At 41.1% G+C, this 16600-nt stretch overlaps 3 protein-coding genes across 3 annotated transcripts in view; all 3 read right to left on the reverse strand.

Moving 5' to 3' along the window:
• The window catches only part of LOC6494514, a 38010-nt gene that overhangs the window by 20230 nt on the left and 1180 nt on the right, over window positions 1–16600 (reverse strand). The window contains exon 3 of the mRNA XM_001960159.4: window positions 1371–1435. The gene's annotated coding sequence lies outside the window, so the exon portion shown is untranslated. The remainder of the gene's footprint in view (window positions 1–1370; window positions 1436–16600) is intronic.
• On the reverse strand, window positions 13318–14912 carry LOC6494513 (vicilin-like seed storage protein At2g18540). The gene is made up of 3 exons (XM_001960160.4): window positions 14597–14912; window positions 14214–14534; window positions 13318–14100 (listed from the first exon to the last, which is right to left on the reverse strand). Exons 1-3 carry the CDS (start codon window positions 14640–14642, stop codon window positions 13544–13546), a joined length of 924 nt encoding a protein of 307 aa, XP_001960196.1. The 5' UTR covers window positions 14643–14912; the 3' UTR covers window positions 13318–13543.
• On the reverse strand, window positions 15725–16246 carry LOC6494511 (ribonuclease kappa). The gene has a single exon (XM_001960161.4). It carries the CDS (start codon window positions 16130–16132, stop codon window positions 15800–15802), a length of 333 nt encoding a protein of 110 aa, XP_001960197.1. The 5' UTR covers window positions 16133–16246; the 3' UTR covers window positions 15725–15799.

Consider the following 16600-nt stretch of genomic DNA (forward strand, 5'->3'; position numbering starts at 1 on the left):
GGAAAAGAACCAACTGTAGAACCCCAATGAAAAGAGCATTCCTTTCATAACTCTCCATAAAGAATTGTTGCCAGCCAGAAAATTGAAAGCTTTTGATCGTAGAATCGGAGAATCTATAAATTTTTATTCCTCTCTAAAGGTTTAGAGTTTCTACAACCAAAACGAAGCTGCGGGACAAACCGAAAATCCAAAAATAACGCTCCGAAACTGTAACAAATTATTTATGAACATCGAGTCTCCGTACCATACCTTTTGTTGGCCCAAAGGCTTTACATTTTTTTTGTTGGTTTCTTTCATAAATAATTCAGTTGTTCACAAAAGTTTGCCAAAAAAAAAAAACAAAGACAAACTTGACAACAATTGGCAATTTGCTTTGAATTGTGTTGACACAATAAAGGAAATTGATATTGAAGTAGGAAATAAAACATTTGGCCACCAAAAAAACAAGACAAACAGTGTGTGAAGCTGGGCTGCAGGCCAAATTCAAGATAAATATCTAATTAATTGGCGTTAATGAGCCAAGCAACATGGCATCGGCAAATAAGTTCACTTTTGGCCAAGATACTGGGCCAGTGATTCATGGGATCTCGGGGTAAGAGTAAACAAACAACAAACTCACAAAAAACAATAAACTTGACCCACAAACATCCATGAATCAGTTTTCTTTTTGGCCTGTACAAAGAAAGAGAAATATTACCAAAAAAAAGAGGCTTGAATGACTAAGAGAAAAATAAGCAAAAAAGACCATTTTGTGCCAAAAAAAGAGTTATAAACATAAATGGACAAAATTGTTGATGATTTATTTGAAACAAAAAAGAAACGAAAAGAAAATCCTTGGACTTTACGATCCATTAAGGGTATCATTGCAGTAACCTAACTCATCCATAACCGAAAAGCCAGTTTCAGTTTCACTTTGGCACCCAGTTTTATGCATGAATTGCTGCGGAAAAGTATCCACAATTTCAGTAATTTTCTTCATGCCTTTTCACAATTTAGTTTTCTCATATTTTCACTTTTCCCCCGACAGGGAGAAGTGTTTGACAGTTTTTTTTGTCATTTAAAAGTTTTTCATTCAAGTTGATCAACAAAAACCCTCCCAAAACCTGATGTGCAGTTAAGCACAAAACCGTAAAACCCCCAAGAGAGAATAAAACCAAATCGGATTGTGGTGGCTAGCTCATAACTGGAGCATAAAGGTTTTGCTTCTTTTTATTTATTTTTTAACATTTTTAAGACGCTTGGCATGGAAATTGTCAATAATCAGAGGCCGGACTAACGATCGAAGGCACTAATCCGAAATGTTTATTTGGCAGCTTAATTGTTGGACAAATACCACGAGCAGTTAAATATTTTAACGAGTTAACACTTACCACTTAATGGGTTGGCCAGTGATGGTGTGGGTCTCCAGCGTTAGAAGAAGATTTGCCCAGAAGATCTGCAAAACAAAAAGAGAAGAGGACGTTGTGAAAAAAAGTCCAATTAGATTTCTAAATCGATTTTCGAATACCACTTCCTGTGGCGACAGGCCACCGCCACTCGCGCAGGCACATAAATCAGCAAACTTCATTAACACGACTGCCAAAATCTACGAATATAAATCTAAACTGCAAGTGCAACTGCAACCGCAACCTGTTGTTCTTGTTGTTGTTTTTGTTGCTTTAGCTCTTGTTGCCACACTCAGTACGTGACCGAACGGTCCAGGAATAAATAACTCAATTTAGGATCGGCAGAAAAAGTGTTAACTTGAAATTTGCCAATAAATCAATGTGGCTGGGTAGTTGAAGGCAGCTTGTGATTAGCACTCGCCCGATGGCTTATCTACAGCTCGGTCTCTCCCAGGCATGGCCAAAAAAAAAGTAATTCTCCCCGGAAAGATTCCGGAAGAAAGGTGATCTTTTCAATAATCAGCGGGAAAGCCAAAAGAGCCAGAAACAAGATTGGTCAGCCGTCACTTGGTCTGACAGGCAATAACTTTGGCAATCTTTTTTTCGGCAGTTTATTTTTCCCCCTTTAAGTTTTTTGGCAGTTCTGTTTTTTTGTTCCTTTTTTTTTTTTGCCCCAAAGCGTTGAGTTGTTTATTATAAATATTACAGAGGCGAAGGTAATTTTGCATGCTTCACGCTTGTCAACTTGCCCCAGAGATCTCCCTCACAGATCTCAATTGGATGGCAAACAAATCAAGTTGGAATTAATATCCGAATCGTTTTGACACTATATTAATTGAAATTATTATGGTATATGGTATGGAAGTATTACAAATCCAAGAGTAACTGGCTCTAGCGAAGCGTTTAATTCGCATATTTGATTTTTGGGTCTGACTACAGGTCGGTTTTGGGCAGTTCTTAAATCCAACCGGTTCTGATATGATTATTATGCTTCAACCGGTTTGCAAGGCAAACATTTTTAATTTTATTCGAATTTATTTTGCATTTTTTCTTACTGCTTGACTGCTTGGTGAAATATTTTTCTTGAGTTTCGATGGATTTTAAACGCATTTGACACACACTCTTAACCGCTTTTTGGCCATCTTCGGTCTTAACTGTAAAGTTTTTGGTTTTCTCGGCCAACGCTTCCGATTTTCTGCCTGCTGTTTTGGCCTTTATTGTTGACTGATTTTTTGGCTTCGTTTACATAATGTTGGCATGAAATACTCTACGATATGGTCTCCGACTTTATGCCTTTCGTAGGCCTTTGTCTAGGGTTTGTGTTTATTAGGATTGTGTTTCGGCCCAATCAGTGGTTTTGTTTGTCTTTGTGCCAAAAGTTGGCTTAATTATCATTAAAATGGAGCTATATGTCTTACACTTTCCTAACAATCCGTGGGCCGTGTATTTCAGAAGTTTTTGGGCCTCACTTCCTTTTGCGGTCCCTTGCCAATCAAATGCGGTTTTATTTTTTCCCCCTCCGATTCGATTCGAATCTTCCGCATATGAAGAAAAGAAATTATGTTTTACCGCAAAACTGTTTAATTTATTACCCCGGAAAACTCAAGGTTAACTCCACTTGACGTCTTTTCCTCAATGACGATGGGAGACTATGATGACGACTTTCCGTATCCCCCATAGCCTCCTCTCCAAACACACCAAGTTTTTCCCCAGTTTTCGAGTCCAAATCGTTTGCGTTTCCCATGCGAAAATATTGCAAAGAAAAAACACACACACGAAACAAAGGAAAAATCATTAAAATCCCCAACTGTATGCAACTGTTGGCCAAAAGCGTATCTCTGCTACCATATACCACACATAACATATAGCCACATAGTAGCGGAGAGATAAAGAAATCGGTGGTATGAAGCTGAGGCGGCAGCATCTGTGCGTCTGCGTTAATTATGTGCATTTAATGCTTTAATTAATGTTTTCTATCGGAAGATGAGACAGCAGCGTCGATGCAGTGAAAGTTATAAACACTTAATGGCAATGGAAGAGTGAAATATTTTGCTCATAAATACAATTCAAATGTTAATTGATAAACTCGCTAACTTGTTGTGCGTGTGTGCTAGGCCAGGCCAAATATCTGAAGTTTGGATTGAAATTGAAGTGAAATTATCAAGAGGATGGTGTGTGGGTTGGCTATCATCAATGGGTTAAAAATGGATCAAAGAAAGTAATCTTGCCAAATTTGGTATAAGATGAAATCTGTCCATTTGTAACAGTTAATGTGATCAAGAATCGCCACTTGATGATTACCATAGAGATATATATTAGTTATAAATAGTTCGCATCGCCCATGAAACGGTAGTTCCCTTTAAAAACATACAACACGTATATGCGATTATAAATCAATCCAATCTATGCCTTTGTATCCAAACAAAGTATCGACCAGGGCCAGCAACTAATTTAAACTAATGTTTTATTTATAAACTCATCACAAAACGTGGAAGAACTCTATGATAATAGATACATGATCTATTGACATCTTGGGGGGGTTTCTTCAACTCGACTGTGGTGTAACAATAGAGTGTGTGTTTTTTTCAGAAAGTTGCCGCAAATATTTCTGGAGCCATTCGGCACCTGCTTATTAGTTTCTGGTCCCATTATCCACACAGAGAGATAAAGAGACGGAGCAGCCGGAGATGGGAGACGGAGACGGAGGAGTCGGAAAGAAATTTGCAATTTTAATGGCGTTCGGTTCGGTAAGGTTTTGCACCGCAACCTTATATAACCTCGAGTGCAAAAAGAAACCTCTTTGGCGGAGAGTTAGCTCATAATGGCAGCTCACAGTTTATGGCCCAAACTAAACGTGCACTTGGCTTGAAATCCACTCCCGGGCCTTTGGTCTGTGGTCTCCGGTCTACGGTCTCGGGTCTAAAGCCTCAAATCTTTGAGGTTTTGGAGCTATTGCTTTTCCTCGGCCATAAACGCGAGGAAACAAGAAATTTCAATTTCAAATTTAAAGCGTCTAACTTTCGCTTTCCTCCTCAAGGAGAAGCACTTACTCACTTACCACGGCCCACAGATTTCTCGTTTCTCGCCGAGAATTCCTTGCCTGCCAGTTACAGCATTTTTTTTGTAAGTTAGTTGCTGTTGTAGTAGACTTGACTTGGCCAATTCCAATTAGCGGATAGACCGCACAGCAATACACACAAATAATAAATCAAAATCTAACAAAAATAATACGAAAAATTACTTGCATGTGCTAACATTGTTGTTGTTGCAACCGGTTGTTGCAGCCCAACCAAAAAAATAAAAAACACAAAAAAGTAGAGAAAAAACGAAACCCAAAAAAATAAAACTGCAAACGACAACCAGACGACGACTTTCCATTTTCAAATGTATTTTTGCTTGGGTTTTTAGTGGTCTGGGCTTGTATTTTGCTGGGTCTGCAGCCTTCGGGTATCCAAAAGATACGCCGGCCACTGCCAACTGGCCACTGACCACTGACCACTGCTGCAACATCGCAGCATCGACAGCAACACAACGGCAACCACTTTTCATTTCGTTTTTCACGCGGCGCATGCCAAAAAAAAAAAAAGTATAGATAGAAGCTACCAAACTGCAAAGCAGGCACAATATTTTGATAGAGGATCCCCTAGAGAAGATAGGGTAGATCAGCTAAGACATAAAGCTTATAAAAATAAGGTTTTTAGACTTTAGAAGTCGGAAGATTTTAAGATTAGATATCTTGTTTAGATAGCTTGTTTCTCAAAGAAGTGTGTAGAGAGTTCGACTATCTTTCATCACTATTGATGATTTTGGAAAAGTGTAAGCCGCTGAGGCAGCTTTTGCCATGTCTGAGCTCTGTCTACGCAGCTGGATACCCCGGTCAGCCCGTAGCCTCCTCCTCAAAGCTCTGGGGAGCTCTTGTAGTCAAAGTTGTGTGGCAAGTGGCTGGCAATGTTGACAATTTTCAACTGCGTCTGTTTGTCTGTCTGACTGTCTGTCTGTCGGTTTTGACCGGTCTTTGCCTTTCGAGTTGGCAAACAAACAAAAACGAAGAAGTTGCCGCAGCACAAGACCCATCCAGTGTGTTATTAGTGGGCGCAATGCAATCATATTGCACTTGTTGCACTGTTTCTGATGTCAATGCATTTGCTTTCCACTCACACTCACTCACTCGATCACTCGCTCAACTCACTCACTGCTTGGCTATAACTAGTGATAGACAATAATAATTGTTCAATGCCTTTTTTGGCCAAAAGCAGCGGAAATGTTGCTATGGCCCCATGGTGCAGCAATTGCAGCAATTGTGTTGTTGCTGCTGATTGTGCACCGGCAGTGGCAACGTTGGATTTGTTATTAGTTTTGACCACACTTTATATAGCGGTGGTTCTTTGCCTTGCAAACGGAAGCGTCGCCCAAACAAATAAAAGAAAAAATTGAAGGAAAAAAAAACTCAAACTCTTTAGACAACAAAACAAATCCAAAGCCGCCAAAGGTACTGTCGATGGATGATGATGACTCAAGCATAAAATTCTAAGGGGGAGACGACTTGATTATGCGAGCCAACGCAAGTCGTGAATGTACTTCCGTTGAAGCCGTTTGTCGGACTTTGTCGGATTTTTCCTAAAATATATATTTATAGTTACAGAGATATATCCGTCTAGTCGTGAGGTGGGTGATGGTGTCTTAAGTGCAGCGGAAGCTGTTTAGGTGTTGAAGCACCGGCGTGAAAATCCCATTAAAATACAAGTTATACAAAATGATTGCAAGACCCTTTCCAAACGACCATAAATCTTTGGATATTGTTTTTTGACTCAGATAGAGCAGCTTCAAATAAAAATAATCAATTAAAAGGCGAGACGACAGGCCTTAACGATGTTCTACCTGCATAATGCCAGCGGGCCGACAAAATGTTTGTTCAATCATTTATCACCGACCGGCAACGCGTGGGCAAGTCGACACTGGCCTGGAAGAACAAACAAAAAACAAGCAACTTACAAGAGTATCTGTGGAGATGGAAACCCTTTAGGGTTAAATGCAGTTTTTTGACCTCTTTGCGGTATTAACTAATTAACCGTTAACGTCAAAACCTGCAGACAAATTTCCTTACGAGCTGTCCACCTCTGACAGGTGGACGCCTTGGAAATTGTCAACGTCATCTAAGCCAAGTTAATGTCTATTTGTATTGCTGTGGGGCATACAGCAGTCTTTTTTTTATACCGTTTGTAAACTGTCATATTTCCTCCTCTGGCAGCCAACAGCCAACAGCCAGCAAAAGTTAATTTGTTTCTATTTTGACATTAATTTGTTTGATGATTTTTAAATGGTTTTTCTGCTGACTGTAAATGATTTATTCGCATATTTTAGTAATTAAATTAAAACTAATCAAAGTGAAGCGGAAACTTCATGATTGGAAGCTGAAAGTCATAAAAGGAAATACATTTTATTAATATTTTTTGCATTTATTTGAAGTTTACCAATCGAAGGTCAAAGCGTTTTATGCAGAAAAGTAACTATTTTTTGAAGTTGCAGAAAAATTCACACAATTTCCTGTCCTCGCTGCCAGCTGCCCAAGCTTATTTATCTTTTTTGTACTACTTATATATGTAGCATTTAGGAAATATTTCTGGATAATTACGCCACTCACTATCATTAACACATTTCTTAGTCATCATTCTTGGACTGTCTTTTCCCCGACCGGCCACCGGTGACCCAATTTTCGTGACAAATAAAATAACAGTGGCCGTCCACAGAAAACTGAATCGAGGCGACTTTTACCCGCTCATTGGAATTAACATTTTTTTGCTGAATTTTTTCGTTCGCCATGCTGACAGTTGCACAGTCGCACGTTGCGAGTTGCAAGTTGCAGTTGCAGTTTCAGTTGCCTGACCGCCGCCAAGAAATGCAATTAAATGTGAGATTAATTTGTGGATCAGCAGCGGCAACTAGTTGATGCCCGGCGGCGGCATTCGCCGGAAAATGCAAGTAAACTTGCTGGAGAGGAAAATGAGGGTGTGGAAATGGGTTAAGAAATGAAAATGGAATTGCGGTTTCTGGCTTGCTAATTTAACAAACTGATTTGAAGTGCTCGAAGCTAAAAAACGTTCCGTTTTATGCATTTTTTTATATTATTAACGGTGGTCTTTACTAGAAAATTGGGGAATAAATGATAAAATTACAAAAAATAATTTGTTTCCAGATTTTGATGCAGATTGATGGGCAATCGATCTACGAATCGTTTAAGGTACTCCGCTTAAGAATCCGATAAGAATTGGTTAAGATATGGCATTCGCAGTGGATCATATATGGCCCCCCATGCACTTTCCGCATTTTGAAGGGTATAGCCCAGAAAATTTGACAAAAAATTGAAAAAATAATTCGTGTCCAGATTTTGATGCAAATTGATGGGGAATCGATCTACGAATCGTTTAAGGTACTCCGCTTAAGAATCCGATAAGAATTGGTTAAGATATGGCATTCGCAGTGGATCATATATGGCCCCCCATGCACTTTCCGCATTTTGAAGGGGGTAACCCAGAAAATTAGAAAAAAAATTTCGAGGAATCGATCTAAGAATCTTTTAAGGTATTTCGTTCAATAAATATTTGGAACGATTTTCGCAAAGATCTAGGCTACGCTCTGGGTCATATTGTGCGCCCATGTTTTTTGAAGGGGATCCCCCAAAAAATTTAACAAAAATTATAAAATTAATTTTTTTCAAGGTTTTGATGAAGATGAACAGAGAATTGATCTAAAAATCTTTGAAGGTATTCCGTTTAAGAATCGAATGTGAAACTTACAGCCTTTGAAAGGTTAAACAATCCGAGCCACCCACCAACCATTTGGGCCCCAAACAAAGACCGAAGAAAGGTGTCTTGCCAGAGTGCCAAATGAAGCAAGTACTTTCAACGGAAACCATTAAAGGAAGTGGTGCAAAAAACGCCCTAACCTGTACCCGGCCTAATGCTAATAAAACGCTAACAAACCGCTGGCAAAACGCCCCAACAACTTGCACTGAGAAAAAGTAAGGAAAAGAAAAGCCAGTGACGGGGGCCGAGACCGAGACCGAGACCGAGGAAAAGTGTCGCCAGTTGTCGCTCATTGTCTGGCTGGTAGTGTTCACACGCTTTTTATGGTGGTGGCATTAACGTGGCCAACAAATGTTGCCAAATGCTGCTCTGCCGGGGATTGAGTTGGACTTGAGCTTGACCGATCATCGTCATCATCATTATCGTCATCAGAAGCAACAGGCGGCAATTAAAACTCGCGCGAAAGTAAAACGTTTTACAGTTAACAAAAAAAAAATGTAAAAAAAAAAAATTCAACAGAAAAGATAAGTCAGAAGAAGCAGTTAACTTGGCCTGAAGTTGCAACAACAAATTATGTATTTAAAAGTCATCAACAAATGGGTTTTATTGTGCTCGTTACCTCAGAGTCTGGCTCTCGTTTGCTTTCGCTTCTTTTTTGTTTTGGAGAAAATTGAAAACAATCTTCGTGCTGCATTTGGCAAATGAGATTAATCGAAAAATAATATGCATTTTATGGTTATAATCATATGAATTGCACTCGAACGGCATGCCAATTAAATGTAAATCAGAAGGGGACTGGAGCGGCTGGAGCTCTCGGAATCAATCACCGGCCGGCAGCCGAGATGAGAGATGAAATATTGGGCAGTGTCAGGGCTTTAATTACTTTATTACGAGAGTCCAAAAAAATACTGCAGGCAGGATGAAAAAAACAGGATCGAGGGCGGAGGCCTTAGCGGTACTTTGACTCAAGGGGCCGACAAAAAAAATTAACCAAAAGACAAATCGCTTACGCCCCCTTTTTCCTGGCCATCCCAGATATTGCTTTCGGGAGTTCGACATAACAATTTAGTGTAACGATATCTGAGCCACAGACTCAGACTTCCATGTATGAACATGGAAAATAATTTAATTTATAACAATTGGTAGTTGCAGGACAGGAACAGTGGGTTCAGGAAGGGGATTCAACTTGAAGGATTTAACTTTAAAGAGAGTCTTATAGTTCTTTGAGGTACTTACTTCTTAAGACCTCTTCTAAAGACTTTTCAAATATTTTTCAAAAAATAATTCCCATAACTCTGGTTCCACGGTTTTGGGTTTCAATACGAATACGAAACTTGACGATGACCACACAACAAATAAGTCGGCGGAGTTTCTGTCGGAGGCCACACACAAGAGGCGGATCCGAAACCCCGAAACGGAGCCCCCCAAAAAAAAAAATTGTGTGCGTGGAGTCCCTACGCGCGAAAGAAGTGAAACTTCTTAGCGATATTCCAAAAAATGCATATTATTTCGTATAAAAGAAAAATAGCGGGAGGGAAAGGATAAAAATAAGGTGGAGTGACCAACACTTTCTTCAATTCACATTTTATAAATTTATTATAAAGCAAAGTCCAAATCAATGATCATCTCTGGGTTCTGACGGATTCATATCTATAATATTTCCAATTGGATTATGATAACTAAAATACGATATGAAATGTCTTACATCTATTTTATCTATATTTCTCGCAAATACCGCATCAATAGTCGTACCTCCTTTTGTCGTCGGATCATTTCTTCCATTGATCATTTCTAATGAAAATTTCTCTCTGAGGAATGCCAGCAATGGTTCAGCTTCTGGCAATGAGAAATTGATATTAAAATCTTCCGCAAGGAGTACCGGTTGTTCGCTATACTCTACTGGCTCTCCGATAATCTCTGCGAGAGCTTGCGAACCTGCAGTTGACAACGGTAATAAAGCTTTACCGATAAACAATTAAAATTAAAATTTTTGCCAATCCAATTGATATTAATTTCAAGATGATATGATCCACAAGGTGCATCTGTTATGGACAATTGAAATATTCAAGAGAAACGTACCACCACATAACCTGGAATCCGCTGTGTTATGCGTATTTTCACTGTCACTCATTTTATTGTTTGTTTGAATCACTATTCACTGTACTAATACTACAAGTAGTGCGTCAATATTATATAGAACACGAATTAATTATGGGAAACACTTTAATAACAAAATACGAGATAAGAATAAGAAAAAGAATTTTCGACACATAGGACGCTTGATGCACTCACGCATAGGCACTAATATTAGTCTAGTCGCCATAGCAGCGCATGCGCCTGGCGATACCTTACTCTCATTCACTCTCTCTCTCTCTCTCGCACTCTATCTTTCTCTTTTCCTCTTCTCCTTCCGAGTTGCGTTAAGCGTTCAACGCTATTCCCCCTCCACTGGAGCGTTAAACGTTTAACGCAACATTTTCCGGCGTCGTATAAGAAGTTTCACTTCAAAAAGAGAATTAATATTAAATACTCAAGCTAAAAAAAGAAAAAGAAAAGAGCTGAGCTCGGCTGTTTCAGGGGAATTCAAGAATGTGACATACGGTATACACATCGATGGAAAATTAATTAAAACCCTCGATATATGCTGCGATGGCCGCGAAGAAAGTAACTAGAGAAATGGCTCATTACAATGATTACGAATACAAATATGAGTACATCGAGTGGTTCGAATACAAAGCACTCGCAGACTGGCTGACTGAGAGTGAGTCAACCTACGTGAGCTGCACATTTAACCAATTTTTAAAAAGAAAGAATGAAAAAAGAATCGAATGGAAACTGGCCAGAAGACTTGACGATAAACAAGAAGGCCTAGAACAAGTGCCACAAATTGATTGTGGAGGCTGACTGGCTAACTGACTGGCTGGCTCTGAAGCAGAGAGTGGAGCATAGCGAATTGACCCACTGTGGGGCTGAGAACGCTATGGAGAATTGTTATAACTGCGCTTTGCTCGGCTAACTGTGGCAAGACCTCAATCCAGATACAGATACAGATACAAAACGCCGCTTGGCACGCTCTCTCGGATTCGGATTCTACATACCAGCTTCGATTACAGCGGTTCGATTTGTCCGAAAAGGCCCCCAAAGGCAAATGGCCAGTAACTTGACCAATTTGTTTAATTAGCCTTGCCGGCGATCATCAAGTGAGAGTTCAAATTAATTTGGCGGCGAAAGTTTCAGTCAACGAACTAAAAAATTATATACTTTATAGGGGAACCACTCACAAAGAAGTGCATCACAAAGAACCCAAAAGAAGAGCTCTGATTCATTTTGAATTATGATTTCTGTGGGGGGATTCTTTTATGGACCTTTGTGGGGGAGTCTCTCCTCTGTAAACACTAAAGATAATGAGTGCTTTGTAGTCTTAAGACTTATTTGACTGGATTGTAAATCTTATCCGTGGCAACAGCACTACGAGTACCAGCCACCAGCCACTGATGCAAATATTTACATGTAACCCCTGATAAGGCACGAAGTTGTAAACCACTATTTGCTCAGATATGGTAGAGATTTGGGAAAAATAGTATCTCATAAGTGCTCCAAATACTTTAAGCTGCTGCATCCCATTTACTCCATAGGCAACGCCCCTGCCCGGAAGCTTTCAACTGGCGGTGTTGCAACTCGCAGCATGCTACTTTTACTTTAGACCCAATCTCTACTGGTCTCTTGCATAAGACACTACCAGTTGCCGAGCCGGGGCAACAAGCCACACGCCCCAAATAAACCACTAAACCGGGTGACACTCCCCCGCACTATCTACCTTGCAACATTTTCTATTTTTCCTCCTTTCTTCTTCCATTTTTTTTTTCACTCCAAGTTGCCGCTAATTCAAACAAATTGCAGCATAAATGCATTATAAAAGGCAGAGGAGCCACATCGGGGCGATACGGTGTGACAGTAATAATGTCACTCGCAGTCAGTTAGGAGTGGAGGGTAGGTGCTATGGATATGGATATGGAATGGATATATATGTGTCTATATAGGTGGAGTGGAGAACGCCGAACCATGAATGCCAGTGATAAATTAGCCAGCTTCAGCGAGCTGCCCATGTGTGGGCAAGCCGGCACAGTGGTTTGGTCAGCACTCTACCTTCTAGATACATTATCCCGGGGATAGCCCTTCAAATCTATAAGTTTAATAGGGAGAATCTTAGAGGTCATTGCACTCCTTTGAACTAGAGTTCTCTTCACCATGCCACCTAATTGATTGTTCTACTCCATTTGATAAGCTCTTGCGGCAATTGCTCATTGTGGCACACACTTAAACTGGGGGGATTAGAAATGGTAATGGTTAATTATGCTGACGATCCGGTTGCTTGCGACCCACTGTGCTGCATTGCATCCGAGAGATGCTAGATCTGGTAGATGCAACTGCAACTGCAACAGCAACTCGGTGGCAGACAAGCAAGTGTTTTGTGTTGTTGCTGCTGAAGCTAATTTGATTAATGATAAGCCGGACTTAACTGACGACGATTGTGATTCATTATGTGCGCACAAGCCAGCACACTTAGCGCAGAAGATACAAATGCAGATGGAGATCTATGGTAGGAAACTATGTATCTATCGCAGTGCGGTAGCGAATTTTCATTAAATAGATTACACACCAGATGTGTGTGTTAGTGTGTGAGGCATTCCACGGAGTGCCCCAGCGAATCAAAGAAAGAACATTATTTTATTTGATCAGGAGGGGGGACTATGAACAACAAGTGCTCGTTGTATTCGGGGGGAAATAGTGGTGGAGCGTTGTTTGATGCGTAATTGAGGCTTCAATTGAATTCGCACTGCCCCCCGTTCTCCCTCCCAACTGTCAGTATCTATGAGATACAATTTCGTTGGCGCACTACTGGCTTTGATTATATGCAATGAGCCATTTCCTCCACATGCTCTCGACTTGGCTGGCTGCACCTCATTTGGGTCGAAACAGAAACTCAATTGCAGTGGAAATGGCATCATGTGGCCAGATAAGCAGTTAATAAACTGGCACACTTGTGGCATGTAATTTGGTCGAAACACTGAAATGGGTTAGGTCTGCCTGCCATTCGGACCCAAAATTCAGGTGAAAAATTCTTCCAGTCAACAGCAACAAATTCTGGGAATTTATTAAACAGGTTGATCCAAACATATGAAAAGTGTGTTTAATTACAACTATTATGGGGTTATCATTTTTGATCCTTTCCCTTTTTGTTGTTTTTGATTTTTTTTTTGGAAAATAAGGATAATGGTGGGTGGCTTCGGGTGTTGCTGCTGACAAATTAATGTTTAAATGAAAAAAAATAATAGATGGAGAATGGGATGTGGGTTAGTTCCCTGCAGCCTTTCTAGCCTTCTCCAGCTCCTTTTCCTTTTGCTCCTTCTCCTTTTGCTTCTCCTTCTCGGCCTTCTCGCGCTCCTTGCGCGCCTTTTCGCGAGCCTTCTCGCGCTCGGCCTCCTCCTTCTCCCACTTGTCCTCCTGCTCCTTGCGCTTCTTGGCCACCTCCTTTTCGCGCTCCGCCCGGGCCTTGGCCTTCTCCTTGCGAATCTTTTCGCGCTCCTTCTCCAGCTCCTGGAGCCGCTTCACCTCGTCCTTCTCCCAGATCTCGAAGGCTTCACGCTCGGCGGCCAAGCGCTGCAGCTCGTCCAGTTCCCGGTCGGAAATGCCGCCCTCCATGTCGCGCTGCATCAGGTCCACCTCCCGCTCCATGGCCTCCTTGGCCTTTCGACGCCGTATGCTCAGCTCCCTGGCCTCGACGGCGTCCTGATGGCGCTGCTCGCGCTCCTCCTTCTCCTCCCGTCGGCGCTGCTCCTCGTACTCGAACTCCTCCTTCTCATCCTCGGTGTAGGGGTACTCGGGCAAGGTCCAATATAATCCCAATATGCCTATAGATACTCGTTAATAATGCAAGATTGACAAGAAAATATTAAGGATTTAAAGGACTAGGAGGATTAATTTTTCCCCTAATAGCTCCTAATGATTCGACAGCCATTCCTACCTGAGGACAGAGCTAAGCCCCATGTCCCAACCGCCGCTATGATCCCACTGAACAGTATCAGGTTATAGCGACTGTTCTTCGTCTTCCAGGCCTTCATGAAATCACCCTCCGGCACAGGACAGTCGTTGAAAACGGCATGTTGGCCGCCACTTGGAAAGTAACCGGGTTTTCTCGGCTTCTGATCGCCACCAGGACACTTGGGCGGATTGGAAGACTTGGGCGGCGGAGCTGTGGGTGGTTTCTTGGGTGATGGCGGTGTCGGTTTTTTGGCCGCCATCTGCTGCCTAACTGTGTTGTGAATTAGCATCTTGCCAGCACGTACTGGGGGTGGGGATATTGGTTTCGCTATGGTTGCTTTATTTTATGTCCTTGGAGTTACTTACATCCCTTCTGGATCCGCTCCGTGGCCGCAAACAAAAATCTGGACATGATGGTGTCGGTAACTTATGATTCCAGTTCCAGTTGCCGTTCAGCCACTGATCCTCTTCACGATTCCCACGATTCCCGCTTAGGTCTTCGTGGGATTTCAAAAACAAAAAAATGATTTTCTTGGCAAAGTGTTTGTCCTACTAAAATATAAAATATTCCCAAGTCACGAACGTAAAAAGCTCTAATCGATGACAATTTCAATTGTTGCTAAGATCGTAAATCGTAAGGCTGGCAAAAGTGGGTAGTGTGCCTGAGATACTTTCCACAGAAACACAATCTTGAAGATCTTACTAATCTTAAATGGAAACTCTATTTGCCAACAATTCAAAATTAAAATACCACTCTGATTATCTATTTTTTAAACTTAATTTGCAATCAAAGTCTATCTATAAAACACCTTTGTAATTTTAAGAAGCCTATTCAATAAAGGGCTACTTGATGGAGAAATTCTGTACTTCCATTACACATAATATAGAACATATTCCCGGTAATCTTCTCAGTGAGATCTTTCCACTAAACCGAGTGCAGCAGAGTGCACTTTGGGTGCGATAACTAGTCAGATACACAACAAAATGTATCTCGGGCAACTAGAAAATCGTGTACGATAATTTACACAACGGTTTTCGTGTAAGACACAAAAGCTCCAGCGATAAGAAATGTATGTATATGGTAACCCCAGAACCCACACTCCATTAGCATGTTTCAAAAAAGACCATGTAGGTATAGAGGAGAATTTCACGGAAATTTATGATGCCTGAAGTCCAAAAAAAAAGCCATCAGCATCGAAAGCGACCCGGTAAGAAAGGTGTCACGTGCGGAGCCAACAACAAACTTGTCAAAAATCGGTTGGCCAAGACGAATGCATAATAAAGAGAGAGACACTGGACAGACACTGGGTGTCTGTCCGGCGGAAAAGTATCTTGTAGATAAAGAAGCTAAGGCTAATCGCCAACCAGAATGCGGTCAACAAACTTGTTCTGATCTGGTTTAACAAGTGGGTGTACAAAGTGGCTCGGATCAGATTGGATTGGATTGCAGTCAGTTGTGGGTGCAATTGAAGTCATAAAATAATACAAGTTACCCGACTTATACTTGCTGAATTTATTTATTTCTACACAGTCTATAACAAATACAAAAAAATATATATTGTAGAAAGTTTAGTTTTGGAACTCCTTCTCCTTTTGGGAATTTTTCTTATAGAGCCGCTTCCTTCGCTTGTTGTCCCGTCGGATCGCATACAGCGAGAGGATCATGAAGAACAAGTATACGATGCCAGTGACGAAGCATCGGATGGCATTCTTTCTGAAGCCCTTGTCGGCCTCCTCCCTGAACTCCTCCAGCGTGTGCCATTCAAATTTTGGATCCCAGCCGAGGTCGCGGATCAGGTCCAGGGCTCTTATATAGAACAGTACGCCCAAAATATTTAGCATTAGAAAACCCCAAACACTAAAGAATAGGCACATCATGGCGCACTTTCGTCCGCACACCATTTTTAGTGTTACAATTGATTGGCAGGGTGTATACTGTGTACTTCTGACACTGTAGGCGAGTGTTACTGCGACCGCAACAGGTGTCACTGTAAGCCTACCTCTAAAAAAATCAAACTGAAATTGAAATTTTTTTGTTAGATCCGCTATATATAACCTTGAATATATAGTGCTCAGATCAGGGGCCTCTCGCTTTCGATTTGCGGTCGGGTTTATTCAACTCGAAATGCTTCAGTTTTTGGATCGGAATCGGGGCTTACTGATGGACAGCTGACGAGGCAATAACTCTTCTATATATCGCAACTACTGTGACGCGGTCAGAATAAAGTGAGTTTTCTTAAATTCCTTTCAAAATAGAGCTCTTTTACTCTACATTCTAAGAATAAAAACTCTCTAGGCTACAGGGACTGTGGAACAATAGATGATTCATTAAAGGGCAGTTGCCGATTTAGATTCTTTGGCATGAATCAT

Source organism: Drosophila ananassae, chromosome 3L (genome assembly GCF_017639315.1).
Source record: "Drosophila ananassae strain 14024-0371.13 chromosome 3L, ASM1763931v2, whole genome shotgun sequence".
NCBI lineage: Eukaryota > Metazoa > Arthropoda > Insecta > Diptera > Drosophilidae > Drosophila > Drosophila ananassae.

What these genes read in the sequence shown, in the direction of transcription:
- LOC6494513 (XM_001960160.4), bottom strand. Translation starts at nt 14,642, where the DNA reads ATGTCCAGATTTTTGTTTGCGGCCACGGAGCGGATCCAGAAGGGAT. An exon ending in GGAGCGGATCCAGAAGGGAT is followed by an intron (nt 14,535 to 14,596) that starts GTAAGTAACTCC and finishes CCCCACCCCCAG; the next exon opens with TACGTGCTGGCAAGATGCTA. An exon ending in GGGCTTAGCTCTGTCCTCAG is followed by an intron (nt 14,101 to 14,213) that starts GTAGGAATGGCT and finishes GAGTATCTATAG; the next exon opens with GCATATTGGGATTATATTGG.
- LOC6494511 (XM_001960161.4), bottom strand. Translation starts at nt 16,132, where the DNA reads ATGGTGTGCGGACGAAAGTGCGCCATGATGTGCCTATTCTTTAGTGTT.